Raw genomic sequence first — 16421 nt, 5'->3', positions numbered from 1 at the left:
AAAGCTTGCATTACCTCTGGTTTCTTGGGGCAATGTTGTTTTTTGCCCATGAACTGCATTAAAACACAGCACTGACACGTCCACCATCAGTTGTAAAATAGGGAACTGAAACAACAATTTGTCTTTGAAAAAGCAGCAACCATTGCAGAAGGTTACTCAACAAATTTCTCGCATACTGGAATGGCATTGGTCAATAGTTATATTTAATATTTATATATCTAAAGATCTTGCTCCGACTTGTCGGGAAAAGTGGCTGATCCAGCTTGGCTGCAAAACCTGTGAACCTTATGATCAGAATATTATAGCTGTGATCGGCAAATATAAAGGGCCTGCGCAGTGGGGCGATCCTGCCTTGCTATGCAAAAGCATGGCATTACTTCTACATCTAAAGATTTGTATATTGATACCAAAACATTTATAACCAGTTTCACAGCATTACACACTTTGCTTGCTATGAATTGAAACTGCTGCATGGGTGTAGTGGTGTTCATTATATCAGCAAGTGCAGCCATATCCACATTGTTCTCAGAGCTTGCATATCTCCATGCATTTAGGTTGCAATCAACCAGCAAGTCCTTAAGCATGTCCGAAGCCAGGGTCCCGATTCCGAGAAATATTTTACTGCAAATTAACAAGGAATAATTTAATAAGCTGAAGTTGATGTCGTTGGCACAGACCTTGGCAAAAAGCCCACGGAAGTCATTGAATTTAATCCATGAAGTAAATGGATCAGAGCATGAAAGTGAAAGTTTTTGAAAACATTTCTGCCGAAGTGACTTGACTTTTCCAGGGAAGAGGACATTGCCTTGCACACGTCCAACTGAAATATACAAATTGCTGAGTTTATGCAGTTGAAACAATTTATATTAATAATATTTTTGTGAAACAATGTTTTTAACTGTGTTCGCCACTGCATTCATTTTTATATAAAACACCGAAACAAGTTATACAAACAAAATAACTGCCAATCCCCTTTTGTTTACATTTTGCAATCAAACTATGATATAATACCCTTATTTGCTCAACTATTATTTCTGTATTTCACAAGTTCTATAGCCTGAATTTTGGTGTGTATTGTTGTAAACTAGTGACAATGCGTGGCAGTATTATAAAAACTTAGATGAATTAAAAGGGGCATTGGATTGCATGAATGGTCTTGAAACATCTGGATCTGTTCAGCAAGTATCTACACCACATACCGCATCCATGACAATGTGCAGAGCATCCAGCTTAGATTCCTGGTTGATTTCGGATGGTTCTGGGATAACTATAATTAACACACATGTTACTATATCTTATCGTTTATTCAAGGTTGTGGTTTACAGACAGAACTATACACAAAATGTTAACATGTAACCCTAAAATCAATTAAAATATACAATAGAACGAATTTATTGTGGCTTTACAGACTGCCAAAGACAAAAATTTGCTGGAATATACAAAAAAACTACCCAAAGCCACCATTTCCCATACACACCTCTTTGCAATACATTAACTGCAACTGCAACATTGACAGCAGCACACAGACTGCCCAGGACAAGATCAAGGTTCACAATGAGTTCGTTTTGGTCAAATGGTTCAGTGATAAATGGGTCAGTGGCGTCCTTCAACAGTCGCAAGTTCTTTTGCAACTGAAATATGCTAAAGGAGAAACAACCATTAGGATCAACAAAAAAATACATAAACTTCCAATAGAATGAAGTAACTGTAGTATCTTCAATTGTTTTGCTGCATTTCTAGTATCTAAGGTAGAAATGATTCGGCATGAGATACACATAAAACTTTGTGTATTTGTATTACTCACCACAAAAACCATTTCTGTATGTTCATATCAACAACTATTCAACTACATGTTGTGAACATTGTAAAAATTATTTTCTGTACTGGTTTTAAAAACTAAAAACGCACGCAATTTCACAGTAAAATGCACAAGGTAAGTCCTAAATCATATTCATTAAATAAGCAAAAAATCATACTAAAACATGAGCCACTGAAAACTTGTAGCAAAAACAATCTTAATATTCACTTACTCTTTGGCAACAACCAGGGCATCTTTCTCAGTAGTAGCACAGTTAACCACATCGAACTTGCCCTGTTTCCAAGCTCCCATCATGGTTTGGTGCTTGGTAACATATCGTTTGAGATAGGGCAGCTCTAGAAATGTTTTTACTACACTATGATCCATCGCAAGAGATTGTGCAATTTCCCGGTTACGCTGTTTTATCGTCAGTGAAATGTCTTTGCCTGCAAACATAATGATCATATCATAAAATAAACCGCTAAAATTGTGAAACTAGGCTTGAAAAGATACGACATGCTCTGTGAGATAGCAAAGAATAAATCGCCATAATGATACTTCCATGAATTTCTTTTCATTTGAGAATGAATAAATTTTAGATTCACCGTTTTCTACCAGCTATAGTTAATTATTATTATACAATACATTATAAGGTCACAGCAATTGTTTTCATTTGTGATATGTGACAATAAACAGGAAATGCAGTTTTTTGCTGCAGTAATAGTCATTCAACAAAAGCACATTCAAACAAAAATTACTAAAAAATTTAATAATGTAAAGTGATGGAATAAGTGTAGAAGATTTAAGTGTCGCAACAAACTAAAATCTTGAAACCTTTGACAGGGATAGCTAACCTATGGAGTATGTGCCTACAGTTACACAATCACAAGTGGTGTACTATATCTCAGAGATAATAAATGAAAAAGCAGAGTGACTCATGCAAATTTTTATTACCAGGATCTATGTCATTGACTGGAATAGAGAAAACAGAAAACAGGTCTATTGGATCAGCAGTTGGTGTCATTTCAGGTTTAGTTTCTTTTGTTGCGGAACTAGTTGAAGTTTTCGAATCTGCACAAATACATGTATATATGTACTTATATAAACCAAGCTTGAACCAAATAAATAGTTATTTCATTATTCAGAACTCACTTACCAAAATTTTTCACCAGCATTGGAGTGATGGCAGATTTTATAAGAGCAATAAAGGTGATGACATCAGACCTTTGGAACACATGGTCACCTGGTAAAGAAAAAAAGCAGTCCAATTTATCATGAAAGTTTAACACATAATACATGTAGTAGCCAAAAATATATCACATTTGCGGATCACAGCTATACATACATAGGCGTCGATTTTTTAACGTTTTGTGAAATATTAAGGGTGATTTTTCCAGGTTTTAGAAACACACAAAAAACATTTCGTCAGTTGTATCACCCTAAACATCGGTAAACGACGTAAATTCCGTTTCGTGTCAATTTGTTGCGTAACAATCCACGAGACACTTGTGTTTGTCCTGATTGTGACGATAATAATACAAGTTGTTTGAAACTTGCTTAGCGGATAGTATAATGTGTGTGGTTTTTCCGACAATACTTTTTAATTTAACTGAAATCAATACACACGTTGTCACCCCTGTTTGTTTGTGAGGGGTGACATGTCACCCCAGTCACCCCTAAATCAACACCTATGCGTATATACAACGTGTTGTAAGTTTCCTTGCTACGATTTACAATTATATATATTTATGTTCATGCCATGCCTCGCATAATACAGATGGTGATCGCAAATCCCCCTTTAACCCAATGCCTTGTGAAGGATACTGTGGTTAATCACATATTGCTTGATCCAGATAATTGCAAAATAATTTCCAAGTTTTATTGGATTAACTGAATCATTAACTTTAATGTGAAGGTAACTTTTGTGAGCAGGACCTCCTTTACCTTCTACAAAACTAGAGAATACGAAAGCTGAACTTTTCCTACCACATAGAGACTTGATAACAAGAACCAGATGGTTCTGCGTCACAGCAGTCATATGAGTTTGCAAATCATAGTTTGTCAGGCGACTGATACAATATTCCGAAATAACTTGACAGGCTGAAGTAAACTGATGCAAGTCATCAGCATGAACTGCAAAAAAAGTACAACTTGCATAAGTTGAACTAAACTAATCATTAATCTAAAGTAAAACAGTGAAGGGCAAAAATTAGTTAGGCAGACATTCCAAATGAATTCGTTAATCTTAAGTGTTCAATTAATAAGTAGCCTGAAGATAAACACTGAGTAATTAACAATAAACAAAGCAGCAATGTTGAACAAATTTTGAAGCAAAGATGAACACAGTGTTTAAAATATACTGAACTAGAACATTCAACAATCTACAGTAAAAGAGTCAAAGGCAACATTGATACCTCTAATGGCTTGGCAGTCCCTTTGACTTAATACTGAGACATTTAATTAAATTCAAGAAGGGCACAAAATAAAAATTGACTTTCAGTTCATTACGAAGCAAACAAACACCTACCATTTCCAAAACTTGTAGGAAGGGCATGTCCGGCTAATACAACAAACAACGAATAAAAGTTGTCGTGAATTTTGTCGTGATTGAGAATTTTTTCCTTGCTAAAGTGGGAACGAAAGGTTTGTTATGTAGAACATCTGGGATACATATAATTTAGAAGAATTTCATATAATCTTACTTGCAAACTAAAGCATTTGCAACATTTACAGCATCAGCACTTTCCAGCGATGCTCCATTGCCACTCAGAAGAGGCTTAATTGCTTTCTTCCAGTCTATCATAATAACTGTTTTGTGCTCACATTTCACACAACATCAAATTTCTTTGAAAGTCCTGGAAATAAATTTGAAACTCGTGCCTTTAAATACGTAGTAATTATATTCTATCACAACTATTGCTAGATTAGGCACAATAGCAACTGTCTAACTCCCAAAAGTCACCATCACTCTCTTAGTGGACGTTCAAAGGCCCGAAATTAATTACTTTGTCTCCGTTAAAAATCCTAAAGCGCTTTTATTCTTGAAATTAACTTTTGAGGAACGATCACGAATCAACACCATGAACCATGAAGTGACAAATTCAAAGCTATCAGAGCATAACCGAAACTATCCAGGTATATCGCTTTGAAATGTTCTTGTTTTAGACGACTACTTTTTTGTTTATTAGAGTTTGGTATATCCGTTTAACTTAAAATACCTTTCATTTCATCACAAGTGTAAACATTGTCATTACATATGTTTTTGCTTTATTTAAAAGCACTACTTGAGCGCATCAGATTTCATTTAATATTGAAATAATACATTTTTTGTAAAGAATGGTGTTCGGTAAACACATGATGGTTTTTTAATAAACCGGTAGTTTTTTTTTTAATAAACCGGTAGTATTTTAATAAACCGGTAGTTAACGCATGATTACTCACATGGACACGCTCTGTTTGCACTTTATCAAAACATGTGTGTGGTATTGTTCATTGTTGCGGTTTCCTTGTTCCCGACATAAGTTACGTCAAAGAAAATCTCATAAACCAGCGTTTTGAATTTAGCAAACCAAAAAATATCATAAGAAACCCAAATTCATACTCGGTACTGTTTTTTTTTCTGACACTTAGCGCGTTGTGCACACTATGCGGTTTGACTAAATGATTGAAACATTTTTTATTTTCAATTAATGACTTTGCATGTTTAAAGCAGGATTTCCACTGTAGCATTTGAGAGTTATCAATACATCCAGTATAAGCAGTTGGTTTGATGCCTCTTTGTAGACAAATAATGCTGAGTTTATGTTTGCTTTATGTTTGTGTATAACCAGCTTAATTACCTGCAGTATGTATTGTGTAATGTTATGTTTACACTTTTGATTAAAAGTAGAAAACAGAAATAGCAATGGTTGAGCCAGTTTGTGTCAAGGATTTTGAGCCATGGGCAAAACAGAAACTGACAAAAAATGCCTGGGATTATTACAGCAGTGGATCAATGGATGAACAAACATTGAAGGATAATTGTGATGCATTCAAGAGGTATATATGTTTATTCTTTGTACAGCTCGCAGCATATATATATATATATATACCACTTATTATTCAACATTTTAAAAAAAGCGATTTTTGTTGCTTTACTGTTGTGTGATTTTTACTTAAAATCGTTGCACATGTATATCAGTTCTGTTGTTGATGCTGCCAGGCATATTACTTAGTAATTTAAGGCCTGATGAAGGTCAGTTGAATAACGACCTAACGTCGTCCAAACAAGTTTTTCTTTTTGCCGAAAGAGCCTTAATTACTAAGTATATCAGTTCTGTTTAAGTCTTTGCACTGCCATTCTCTTTCAGATACAGACTCCGTCCATATGTTTTAAATGATGTTTCTTTAGTGGACTTGTCAACGACAGTCCTAGGACAAAACCTTGACTTTCCAGTTGCTATAGCTTCAACTGCAATGAACAAACTGGCTGACCAGGATGGGGAAATATCTGTAGCCAAAGGTGCAGACATTGAGCTCTCAACTTTATTGGCACAAAACCATGTTTACAAAATTACCATTGATCAAATATGATAAAATGCCCCAATAAAGATTAATGGTGTTTTTTTTTTAATTTAAATTGATAAATGCAACATTTGATTGGTGTATGAAAATTGCACATGGTTTTGGTTGTAGCTGCTGCATCGCTGGGTTCTGGGTTTATGTTAAGTACACTGGCAACCACAAGCCTTGAGGATGTTGCTGCAACAATGGGTGACTCCCTCAGATGGATGCAGCTCTATATCCTCAAGGTTGGAAAACCATTGAAATAATGATCTAGGTGCTAAGGCTTGGATATTATTAAAGTCAATACAATGTTTTAAATTACTATTTTTAACAAATACTTTTTTAAATCAAAACCTGTTCTACTACAAAACTTCATGAAAGATTAAAAGTCTTCTTGTTTGTTTTTATTTATTATGCAACAAGTTAATCTGAGTTTAAAAGCAAATTTCTGCAACATTTTGATTTTAAGGGAAAAGGATCGCAACATTTTTTTGAAAAGTATGTAAAAGCATTTTTCATTATAAATATTCAAAAAAAATAATAAAAATTCACGAAATACAATATATAATTTGTTTAAAAAAAATCATCACCGGTTTGTTGTTCGTCAAACTATTTGTAAGATGGAAAAAAATGTGGATATTTGTTTTCAGGATAGAAAATTGACAGAGAAGATCGTTAAAAGAGCAGAAGCGAGTGGCTATAAAGGACTCTTTGTCACTGTTGACAACCCAGTTCTCGGTCGTCGGTACAAGGATCAACAAAATCACTTTCTTCTTCCATCATATTTAAAGTAAAGTTTGTTTTTGTGTTACAGCTAATCAGAGAAAATCTCACTTTATATTTGCCGTTTATATACATGTTTAATAACTTCTTTGTGTGCAACATAGGGAAAAAAAATTATATTTAACTCCAATTTTCCAAAGCAATCTGATATAACATAAACAGTACCACTGCTGTTTCTTTGAAAAGGTATATATAAGTTTTTGTGATACAATAGTAAGAACTGCCATGGATCCACAACAATAATGTATGTCTAAAATACTGTTCATACACAAACAACGATCATTCTTTGTACTTGGTTCTGCAAGTGTTTGCGAGAATATCACTTGTATATGAGTAAATGATAAAACTGTGTTTAAAAGGTAAACTTCTGTAATATTCCATAAACTTTGATTGAAATATTTAACTCTGTGAAAACAGAAATGGCATACCTACCATTCTTTTAAATAATTTTAACACTTCTAAACTGGTATAATTTTTAGACTGGCCAACTTTAAACAAGAAAGTATCGCAGATGGGATAAAAAGTGAATTTGATTCTGGTCTCGCCTCATTTGCCATCAAATATTGTGACCCCAGCCTACAGTGGTCAGATATTGCTTGGTTGAAGAGTATCACAACACTCCCAATTGTTCTAAAAGGAATAATAACTGGTAAGTTGCAATAAACATATTTTTCATCAATATTTTACAAAAGTTTTTTAACTTTTTCAAATCTAGTTTTGTTTTTAAAGCTGAGATGGCATTGAAGGCAGTTGAACACAATGTTGATGGAATATTGGTGTCTAATCATGGAGCTCGTCAGCTAGATAGCTCCCCTGCTACGGTGTGTAATGTTTGTTGGTTTACGTTGACAATCAATAACAATATTTACATGGTTGATCTATTAACTCTTTGACTGTTATGTAACACTGTCGATTGGGACAGTGTTGAATTTTTTGCTAAATTTCATGGAAATTGACTACAGATCAACTAATCTTTTCAGTGTTGTGTTCCATTTTTTGTTCTATATTTGGTAAATTCTTCAGATTGATGCACTTTCTGAGGTGGTGAAGGCAGTGAATGGAAAGTGTGAAGTGTATTTGGATAGTGGAGTACGAACAGGCACAGATGTCTTAAAAGCTGTCGGACTTGGAGCAAAAGCAGTGTTCATAGGCAGGCCTGCACTCTGGGGTCTTGCTTACAAAGTATGATATCTGCTTGTGAACTATCTGGCCCTGTAAGTCTGGTTTAATCATTCCAAATTATTCAGGGAGAAGAGGGTGTGAAAAGCATCTTAACCATTCTCAGAGATGAGTTTCAAATTGCAATGCAATTGATGGGTAAGCTTTCTATTTAAGTTTTAACTTAAAATTTCATTGTGGTGTTGTGCTGTATCTACTTGAATTAATTACAACAAATTCTATTTGTGTGAATTTGAATGTGGCTTGTGCCATAGTTTAATGCCACTAATGTTTTTATCCCAATCCCTGTTTTGTAACTACAAACGCCAAGGTGTGTTCATTCTTGTAGGTTGTAGATCAATCAAACAACTACAGGAGGGCAAGAACCTAATTGTGCCACAGTCTTTTTATCCATTCAACTTGTAATCAAAATTCAATGCTTTGAGACTACAAAGATCCGTTTGTAATGTTTGACAATGATGTAAAAAATAGTCTTTTTCAGCATACAGTTTATTGTATTAGTTTTGTTTTCCCATCAGTATTGACTATGAAGACACCAACTTTAAAAGTGTTATTGTTTGTTTTACCTTAATTTTGTTCAATGCCTATGCACTATTGTCCATGACCATCATAAATACACAATAATGTTATTACAGCAGCAAAAAGTACAAATGACTGCGAAACATTTGATTTTGAACAGTTTTGTGTATTATCACTATTATGTTTGCTACTATGTTCCACAATGTGGTCTTTAAATTTGTATCTAATGGTTGAGATCATGTTTTGTACTTTACTGTTTCCCTATTTTGTTGCACTAACTCTTTGAATATCATCAAATGATTCTATGCAAGTAGAAGTAGTGAACTTATAATATGTGGAAGATGTATGCATACCTCTCCTGTAATACAATGCTTTCTGGCCACGGACTTCATCTTTGTTGCTTGGACGTGGATGCGTCGATTTTGCGCCTTGGTTTCGGGGAAAACTTGTGTGAATAGGCGTAGTCAATCGTCGTAAAACTGCTTTGAAACGGTTAAAGTGTAACTGGAGAAGGCAAAATTACACGAAAGAGTAAACTGTGCATTAGGATTACAATAACGGAAAGGTGATAATTTTAGGCTAGGTTAGCTTTACGCATGTCGGTAAACAAGCTTGTCAAATCATTAAAAACCATACATGGAATCTATCAACAGCACAACTTTTGCCGTCTACATCCCGTTGACCTTGGCTGTGCCAACTGGTCAATCCCTAACCAAAAATGGAGCAAGGATCCCTATGAGGCAAAAAAATGTAAAAAGTGCAGGCAGTGAGGAGGTGGCCTTGCCGCAATCACTGTGTAACGACAGGCCTCTAGTGTCGTGCTTCTCGCGTTCGGAAGGCTTTCTAAAACGTATCATCGCGGCACTTTGGTCCGCTTGGTTAAGGCATGTAGACTTACCTGGCATAAAATTATGTGAGGAAATATAACACGCAGTAAAAAAAACTACCGTTTTGGCGACATGCTTTTAACAAACCTATACCTTAAAATTACCTGGAAGGGAAAAGTAGTAAAGTTAAGAAACACATTTTGTGACTAAAACAAGGAAAAAATAGTAGTTTAACATTACAAAACAAAGGTATCGCGCTTGATTTGATCCGACTCCAGCATCAGAAGGCGTTGTGTTCGAGATCACAGAGGGCAGCACAAGAAATGAAGGATTCGCAGTTGGTTTGTCGGAAGATTTTGAAGGAATTGCATCATCGCGAACCCAACATCAAACTTGTCCAGAAAATCCCATTGAGACAACATACTGCCTGCAGGTCCTGTCCGAACAAAACCGATGGTCTGTTGTCGGTTCGCTGTTGGATTGGATGTATTGTGACAATCGATCCTGTGTTAGTTTGGCTGCCGTCAACGTCATCAACATGCTGTTCAAATCTCCAAATCCATTGTTTGATTTTGGAAACTCGTCCTTTAGGATTGGAAATCCATGGCTTGCTGGTGAAATTCAATCGGAACCAAAGTCGGAATGATTTCCTGGACCTTACAATCAACGTGGGTCAATGTGTAATTGTCGAAAACTAAAAACGAATCGTCAACTTTAAATGAAAGAATTCGTCCAGGGACATAGTTTTCAACGAACTTATAACGTTAGGATAAACGAATCCGTCTCGATAGAGTTGGCCGATCAATCTTGTACCTTTAGAATTTAAATATTCAACTAGTGGTCTCGTTGCAAATAAGTCACATCTCCTTAAATCATGCAGGATCTTACCATTAAGTGCATACTGGCGGAGAGAATTAACCGTATTTCTTTCGGTAGTCGATCCAACAGTAACTTTTTGAGCAAAGCTGTGGAAGACGCACTTAATTCCCCATAGTTCGACAGCAAGATTTTCATCTCACTTAAAAGTTCTGTGGGGCGCTTGTTGTCGGAACAAGAGGAATTCAGTAATTTCGTCAACCGAACCTGTTCCTGAGACTCATAAAATTTAAGTAAGCTCTGTTTCAATGCTGTGAACGGAAAACGATCATCTCTATTTAAAATCAAATGACCGACTCGTGCAATCTGTTCGTCCCCCAAACGCGGAATGATAGCGGTAAAACGTTCGAACTCGCTATCTATCCCATACGCTTGAAACAACGTTTCAACAGTAGCAAACCAAATCGCGCAACGATCGGGCCAAAACTTTGGAATGACTATATCTTACTCAACCACATTCCTTTCTGCGATTCATTCCTCTGTTCGAAAGGTTTCCTTGATGCCGAATCAGCAAAACAACCGATTTGATTTAACTCATTGATGATATCATCCAAATTGCTATTCTGTTGTTGCGACCTTTCACCTCCAAAAACGTTAGGCGTGGAAGTGAGTTTAGTTTTGTGCTTTGCAAATGAAAGAATATTACACATAAAAGCCATCTTCCGCAGCAACTCAAAACGGAAAGAAACTCCGTTACAACAAGAAAAACTAAGCGTTCACCAAAAACACAACAACGCTCAAATCAGAAGGATTTTGCGTTTCAATCACAAGCGCAGGTCACCAAAATGAAGCGTTCGTTTACTTGCCTTAATACTATTAATGCGCTATCTGACTAACCAGAATTCCAATGCTATATAGTAAGGCGACAAAGGAAACTTGTAAGAAGTAGCGCCAGTTGAAAGACGTAACGCAAGCGAGATAACTAGCGAAGGCGCCAGAAAGACGGGTGTAAATGTAAAAGAGTAGAAAGCGGTTTCAAAAGACCAAGTTTAAACAAAATATCAATAAATATTGGACTTACGACAAGCCAAAATCCCTACAATTGCATGAGCGCATAAGATTTTATTTATTATTATTTTTTTTTGTGAAGGATGGTGTTCTGTAAACACATTATGGTTTTGGTCAAACATTTTATTATATTTACCCCATTTTAATAAACCGGTAGTTAACGCATGATTACTCACATGGACACGCTCTGCTGGCACTTTATCAAAACATGTGTGTGTATTGTTCATTGTTGCGGTTTCCTTGTTCCCGACATAAGTTTAGACGTCAAAGTATATCTCATAGGCCAGCGTTTTGAATTCAGTAAACCAGAAAATATCATAAGAAACCCAAATTGATACTCGGTACTGTTTTTTTTCCCGACACTTAGCGCGTTGTGCACACTATGCGGTATGACTAAATGATTGAAACATTTTTTTTTTCAATAAATGACTTTGTATGTTCTAGTAAAAATAGTTCTAAGTTATTGCAGTTGTTTTACCTTTCCAACATTTGTTGCAACTAATGCCCAAAGCAGGATTTCCCCTGTAGCATTTACAGTCATCTCTTTTATATACGTGTTGAACACAGGAAGTGATGCTTGGTGTATCGTGAGAGTTATCAATACATGCAGTATAAGCAGTTGGTTTGATGCCTCTTTCTAGACAAATAATGCAGATTTTATGTTTGCTTTATGTATGTGTTAATGTGTATAACCAGCTAAATTACCTGCAGCATGTATTGTGTAATGTTATGTTTACACTTTTAGTTAAAAGTAGAAAACATAAATAACAATGGTTGAGCCAGTTTGTGTCAAGGATTTTGAGCCATGGGCAAAACAGAAGCTGACAAAAAATGCTTGGGATTATTACAGCAGTGGATCAATGGATGAACAAACATTGAAAGATAATTGTGATGCATTCAAGAGGTATATGTGTGTATTGTTTGTACAACTCACAGCATATATATACATACCATTTCTTTTAACATTTTGGTAATACTATGTTTGATGCACATGGATATCAGTTCTGTTCAAGTCGTTGCACTGCCATTCTCTTACAGATATAGACTTCGTCCATATGTTTTAAATGATGTTTCTTCAGTGGACTTGTCAACGACAGTCCTAGGGCAAAACCTCGACTTTCCAGTTGCTATAGCTTCAACTGCAATGAACAAACTGGCTGACCAGGATGGGGAAATATCTGTAGCCAAAGGTGCAGACATTGAGCTCTCAACTTTATTAGCTCAAAACCATGTTTACAAAATTACCATTGATTGATTATGATAAAAGATAAAACCCAATAAAGATTAATGGTATTTTTTAAAATTTATCTTGATAAATGTAACATTTGATTGGTGTGTGAAAATTGCACATGGTTTTGGTTGTAGCTGCTGCATCGCTGGGTTCTGGGTTTATGTTGAGTACACTGGCAACCACAAGCATCGAGGATATTGCTGCAACAATGGGTGACTCCCTCAGATGGATGCAGCTCTATATCTTCAAGGTTGGAAAAACATTTTTCAAAAAAGCATTTTTCATTGTAAATATTCAAACGATTTAATAAAAATTTACGAAATACAATATATAATTTGAAAACAAAAATTTAAAAACAAATCATCATCGGTTTGTTGTTTGTCGTTCTATTTGTAAGATGGAAAGCAAATGTGAATATTTGTTTCAGGATAGACAATTAACTGAGAAGATCGTTAAAAGAGCAGAAACGAGTGGCTATAAAGGTCTTTTTGTCACTGTGGACACCCCAGTTCTCGGTCGACGGTACAAGGATCGACAAAATCACTTTCTTCTTCCATCATATTTAAAGTAAAGTTTGTTTTGTGTTACAGCCAATCAGAGAAATTATATACATGTTTAAAAACTTCTTTGTGTACAACATGGGTGTAAGTCTGAATCTTGAATAAAAAAAGCTTTATTTTGACTCTAATTTTCCAAAGCAATATTCATCTGATATGACACTAACAGTAACTCTGCTGTTTGCTTAAAAAGGTATGAGTTTTTGTGATACAATAGTAAGAACTGCCATGAATCCACAACAATAATGTATGTATAAATTACTGTTAAGACACAAACAACGATCATTCTTTGCATTTGGTTTTGCAAGTGTGTGGCAGAATGTCACTTGTCTATTAGTAAATGATAAAACTGTGTCTAAAAGGTAAACTTCTGTAATATTCCATAAACTTTGATTGAAGTATTTAACTCTGTGAAAACAGAAATGGCATACCTACCATTCTTTTTCAATAATTTTAACACTTCTGAACTGGTATAATTTTTAGACTGGCCAACTTTAAACAAGAAAGTATCGCAGATGGGATAAAAAGTGAATTTGATTCTGGTCTCGCCTCATTTGCCACTAAAAATATTGACCCCAGCCTACAGTGGTCAGATATTGCTTGGTTGAAGAGTATCACAACACTCCCAATTGTTTTAAAAGGAATAATAACTGGTAAGTTGCATTAAACATATTTTTCATCAATTTTTTGCAACACTTTTTCAAATCTAGTTTTGTTTTTAAAGCTGAGATGGCATTGAAGGCAGTTGAACACAATGTTGATGGAATATTGGTGTCTAATCATGGAGCTCGTCAGCTAGATAGCTCCCCTGCTACGGTGTGTAATGTTTGTTGGTTTATGTTGACAATCAATAACAATATTTACATGGTTGATCTATTATCTCTTTGATTGTATATATCACTGACAGTTGGGACAATGTTAAATTTTTAGCTAATAATGGAAATTGACTACAGATCAACTAATCTTTTCAGTGTTGTGTTCCATTTTTTGTTCTATATGTGGTAAATTCTTCAGATTGATGCACTTTCTGAGGTGGTGAAGGCAGTGAATGGAAAGTGTGAAGTGTATTTGGATGGTGGAGTACGGACAGGCACAGATGTCTTAAAAGCTGTCGGACTTGGAGCAAAAGCAGTGTTCATAGGCAGGCCTGCCCTCTGGGGTCTTGCTTACAAAGTATGATATCTGCTTGTGAACTATCTGGCCCTGTAAGTCTGGTTTAATCATTCCAAATTATTCAGGGAGAAGAGGGTGTGAAAAGCATCTTAACCATTCTCAGAGATGAGTTTCAAATTGCAATGCAATTGATGGGTAAGCCTTCTATTAAGTTTTAACTTAAAATTTCATTGTGGTGTTGTGCTGTATATACTTGAATAAATTACAACAAATATATGTGAAATTACCTAATTGTGTGAATTTGAATGTGGTTTGTGTCATAGTTTAATGCCACTAATGCTTTATCTAAATCCCTGTTTTGAAACTAAAAATACAAAAGTGTTTTCATTCTTGTAGGTTGTAGATCAATCAAAGAACTGCAGGAGGGCAAGAACCTAATTGTCCCACAGTCTTTTTATCCATCCAACCTGTAATTCAAAATTGCATGCTTTGAGACTACAAAGATCTGTTTGAATTTTATTTAGTGTTTGGCAGTGATGTAAAAATTAGCCCTTTTCAGCATACAGTCTAATTGTATTAGTTTTTTTTCACCTTCAGTATTGACCGTCAAGACTCCAACTTTAGAAGTGTTATTATTTGTTTTACCTTGATTTTGTTCCATGCTTACGCAGTATTGTCCATGACCACCATAAATACACAATAATGTTATTACAGCAGCACAAAGTACAAAAGACTGTGAAACATTTGATTTTGAACAGTTTTGTGCATTATCACTATTATGTTTACTACTATGTTCCACAACGTTGATCTTTAAATTTGTATCTAATGGTTGAGATCATGTTTTGCACTTTACTGTTTCCCTATTTTGTTGCACTAACTCTTTGAATATCATCAAATGTTTGTATGCAAGTAGAAGTACTCAACTTATAATATGTGGAAGATGTATGCATACCTCTCCTGTAATACAATGCTTTCTGGCAAATATCCGTCCAGGTACTAGTGCAGATTATTGTTTTATATGTGACATATTGCAAATGGAGACGTCGTCTCAGTTAGACTAAAACAAATTTTTTCTTGACATTTTTAATATTTCGTCAACCTAAGAAATGACTGGTTTACATTGCTTCTGTTACGCATTAAATAAAGTTCATCGTGGATAACATCGTAACGTGCTTGGGAATTTTTGCGTGATTCTTACGTGAGTTAACAACCGCTTGTTTGTTACCTACTCTGCGAAATGTATCTGTTGAAAACATGTGTTAACCCGTCAAAAAATTGTTATTGCAATTTTATCAAAGTTCACCCTTGAGGAATTATATAACATTTCGAACCTGACGTATTTTTAATTTAAGGTAAGCGTAGATACTACATTATTGAATACACAGGTAAGATCTTGGAATCCGGACTGAATGGAGCTGGAGTTCTGTGCGTAACCAAATACTACATCGGGGTCATTAAAGTGCTGACTACGCCTGTCGCATTTTACGAACACTTTGTATATCTAACTCCTGCCAAGCAACTTGAAACTTTACAATTTTTGACATAAAAACGATAAACAAAATAACAACACTTATGTCCTTTCAGAAAACGCACAATTACGTTCGACGGCGCGACTCGATCTTCTAGTTTCTTTTCTTCGACCCTCTTATTGGCTTGACCAATTTTCAATACCCGGACCCGGCCGGATAATACACTTAATTTTACCGGATAGTTGGGAAACCATTTTTGTCATAAAAACGGACAAACATTTCGCGAATTACTCGTTTTGGGGACCCAGTATGTGATACTCGCCGCCTTATACGATTTATCTGTTGTTCGTTATTGAGTTTTTTCGTGACGTGTTGTAACATATTAATAAATGCCCACGTTTTTGTTCCACTCAAGATAAGCTGACCTTAACATAGCATTTTGTTTGGCAATCAAACATTTTTACCATACCGATAAAATACACGAATCGGTGTTAACAAACTGCCGGATCCAAATTA

The 16421-nt window shown here is 35.3% G+C and overlaps 3 protein-coding genes across 3 annotated transcripts in view; 2 read left to right on the top strand and 1 right to left on the bottom strand.

Moving 5' to 3' along the window:
- LOC145899069 (E3 ubiquitin-protein ligase UBR4-like) overlaps positions 1-4649 on the bottom strand; it is a 47802-nt gene extending 43153 nt beyond the window's left edge. The window contains exons 1-11 of the mRNA XM_082987781.1: positions 4501-4649; positions 4326-4423; positions 3785-3931; positions 2955-3041; positions 2753-2869; positions 2031-2244; positions 1478-1641; positions 1200-1267; positions 678-820; positions 444-621; positions 15-105 (exon numbers count right to left, since the gene is read on the bottom strand). Of these exons, the coding sequence (XP_082843907.1) occupies positions 15-105; positions 444-621; positions 678-820; positions 1200-1267; positions 1478-1641; positions 2031-2244; positions 2753-2869; positions 2955-3041; positions 3785-3931; positions 4326-4423; positions 4501-4601 (1408 nt within the window). The 5' untranslated portion in view covers positions 4602-4649. The remainder of the gene's footprint in view (positions 1-14; positions 106-443; positions 622-677; positions 821-1199; positions 1268-1477; positions 1642-2030; positions 2245-2752; positions 2870-2954; positions 3042-3784; positions 3932-4325; positions 4424-4500) is intronic.
- A 1044-nt stretch (positions 4650-5693) lies between these two features.
- LOC145897615 (2-Hydroxyacid oxidase 1-like) lies at positions 5694-9137 on the top strand. Its single transcript, XM_082985980.1, has 9 exons — positions 5694-5836; positions 6148-6299; positions 6473-6588; positions 6994-7133; positions 7606-7775; positions 7856-7947; positions 8150-8308; positions 8374-8443; positions 8634-9137. Exons 1-9 carry the CDS (start codon positions 5703-5705, stop codon positions 8708-8710), a joined length of 1110 nt encoding a protein of 369 aa, XP_082842106.1. The 5' UTR covers positions 5694-5702; the 3' UTR covers positions 8711-9137.
- A 3148-nt stretch (positions 9138-12285) lies between these two features.
- LOC145897395 (2-Hydroxyacid oxidase 1-like) lies at positions 12286-15583 on the top strand. Its single transcript, XM_082985663.1, has 9 exons — positions 12286-12439; positions 12574-12725; positions 12901-13016; positions 13194-13333; positions 13807-13976; positions 14048-14139; positions 14338-14496; positions 14562-14631; positions 14833-15583. Exons 1-9 carry the CDS (start codon positions 12306-12308, stop codon positions 14907-14909), a joined length of 1110 nt encoding a protein of 369 aa, XP_082841789.1. The 5' UTR covers positions 12286-12305; the 3' UTR covers positions 14910-15583.
- The last annotated feature ends 838 nt before the right edge of the window (positions 15584-16421 follow it).

This window comes from Ascidia mentula, chromosome 4 (genome assembly GCF_947561715.1).
Source record: "Ascidia mentula chromosome 4, kaAscMent1.1, whole genome shotgun sequence".
NCBI classification, from domain to species: domain Eukaryota; kingdom Metazoa; phylum Chordata; class Ascidiacea; order Phlebobranchia; family Ascidiidae; genus Ascidia; species Ascidia mentula.
This window is presented reverse-complemented; position numbering and strand designations above follow the sequence as displayed.

Bases quoted from the DNA above. Each gene is read 5' to 3' on its own strand.
- LOC145897615 (XM_082985980.1), top strand. From the start codon at position 5,703: ATGGTTGAGCCAGTTTGTGTCAAGGATTTTGAGCCATGGGCAAAACAG. The intron at 7,776-7,855 runs GTAAGTTGCAAT...TTGTTTTTAAAG, and splicing joins TCTAAAAGGAATAATAACTG to CTGAGATGGCATTGAAGGCA. The intron at 8,309-8,373 runs GTATGATATCTG...CAAATTATTCAG, and splicing joins TCTGGGGTCTTGCTTACAAA to GGAGAAGAGGGTGTGAAAAG.
- LOC145897395 (XM_082985663.1), top strand. From the start codon at position 12,306: ATGGTTGAGCCAGTTTGTGTCAAGGATTTTGAGCCATGGGCAAAACAG. The intron at 13,334-13,806 runs GTAAAGTTTGTT...TATAATTTTTAG, and splicing joins CTTCTTCCATCATATTTAAA to ACTGGCCAACTTTAAACAAG. The intron at 14,632-14,832 runs GTAAGCCTTCTA...TCATTCTTGTAG, and splicing joins AATTGCAATGCAATTGATGG to GTTGTAGATCAATCAAAGAA.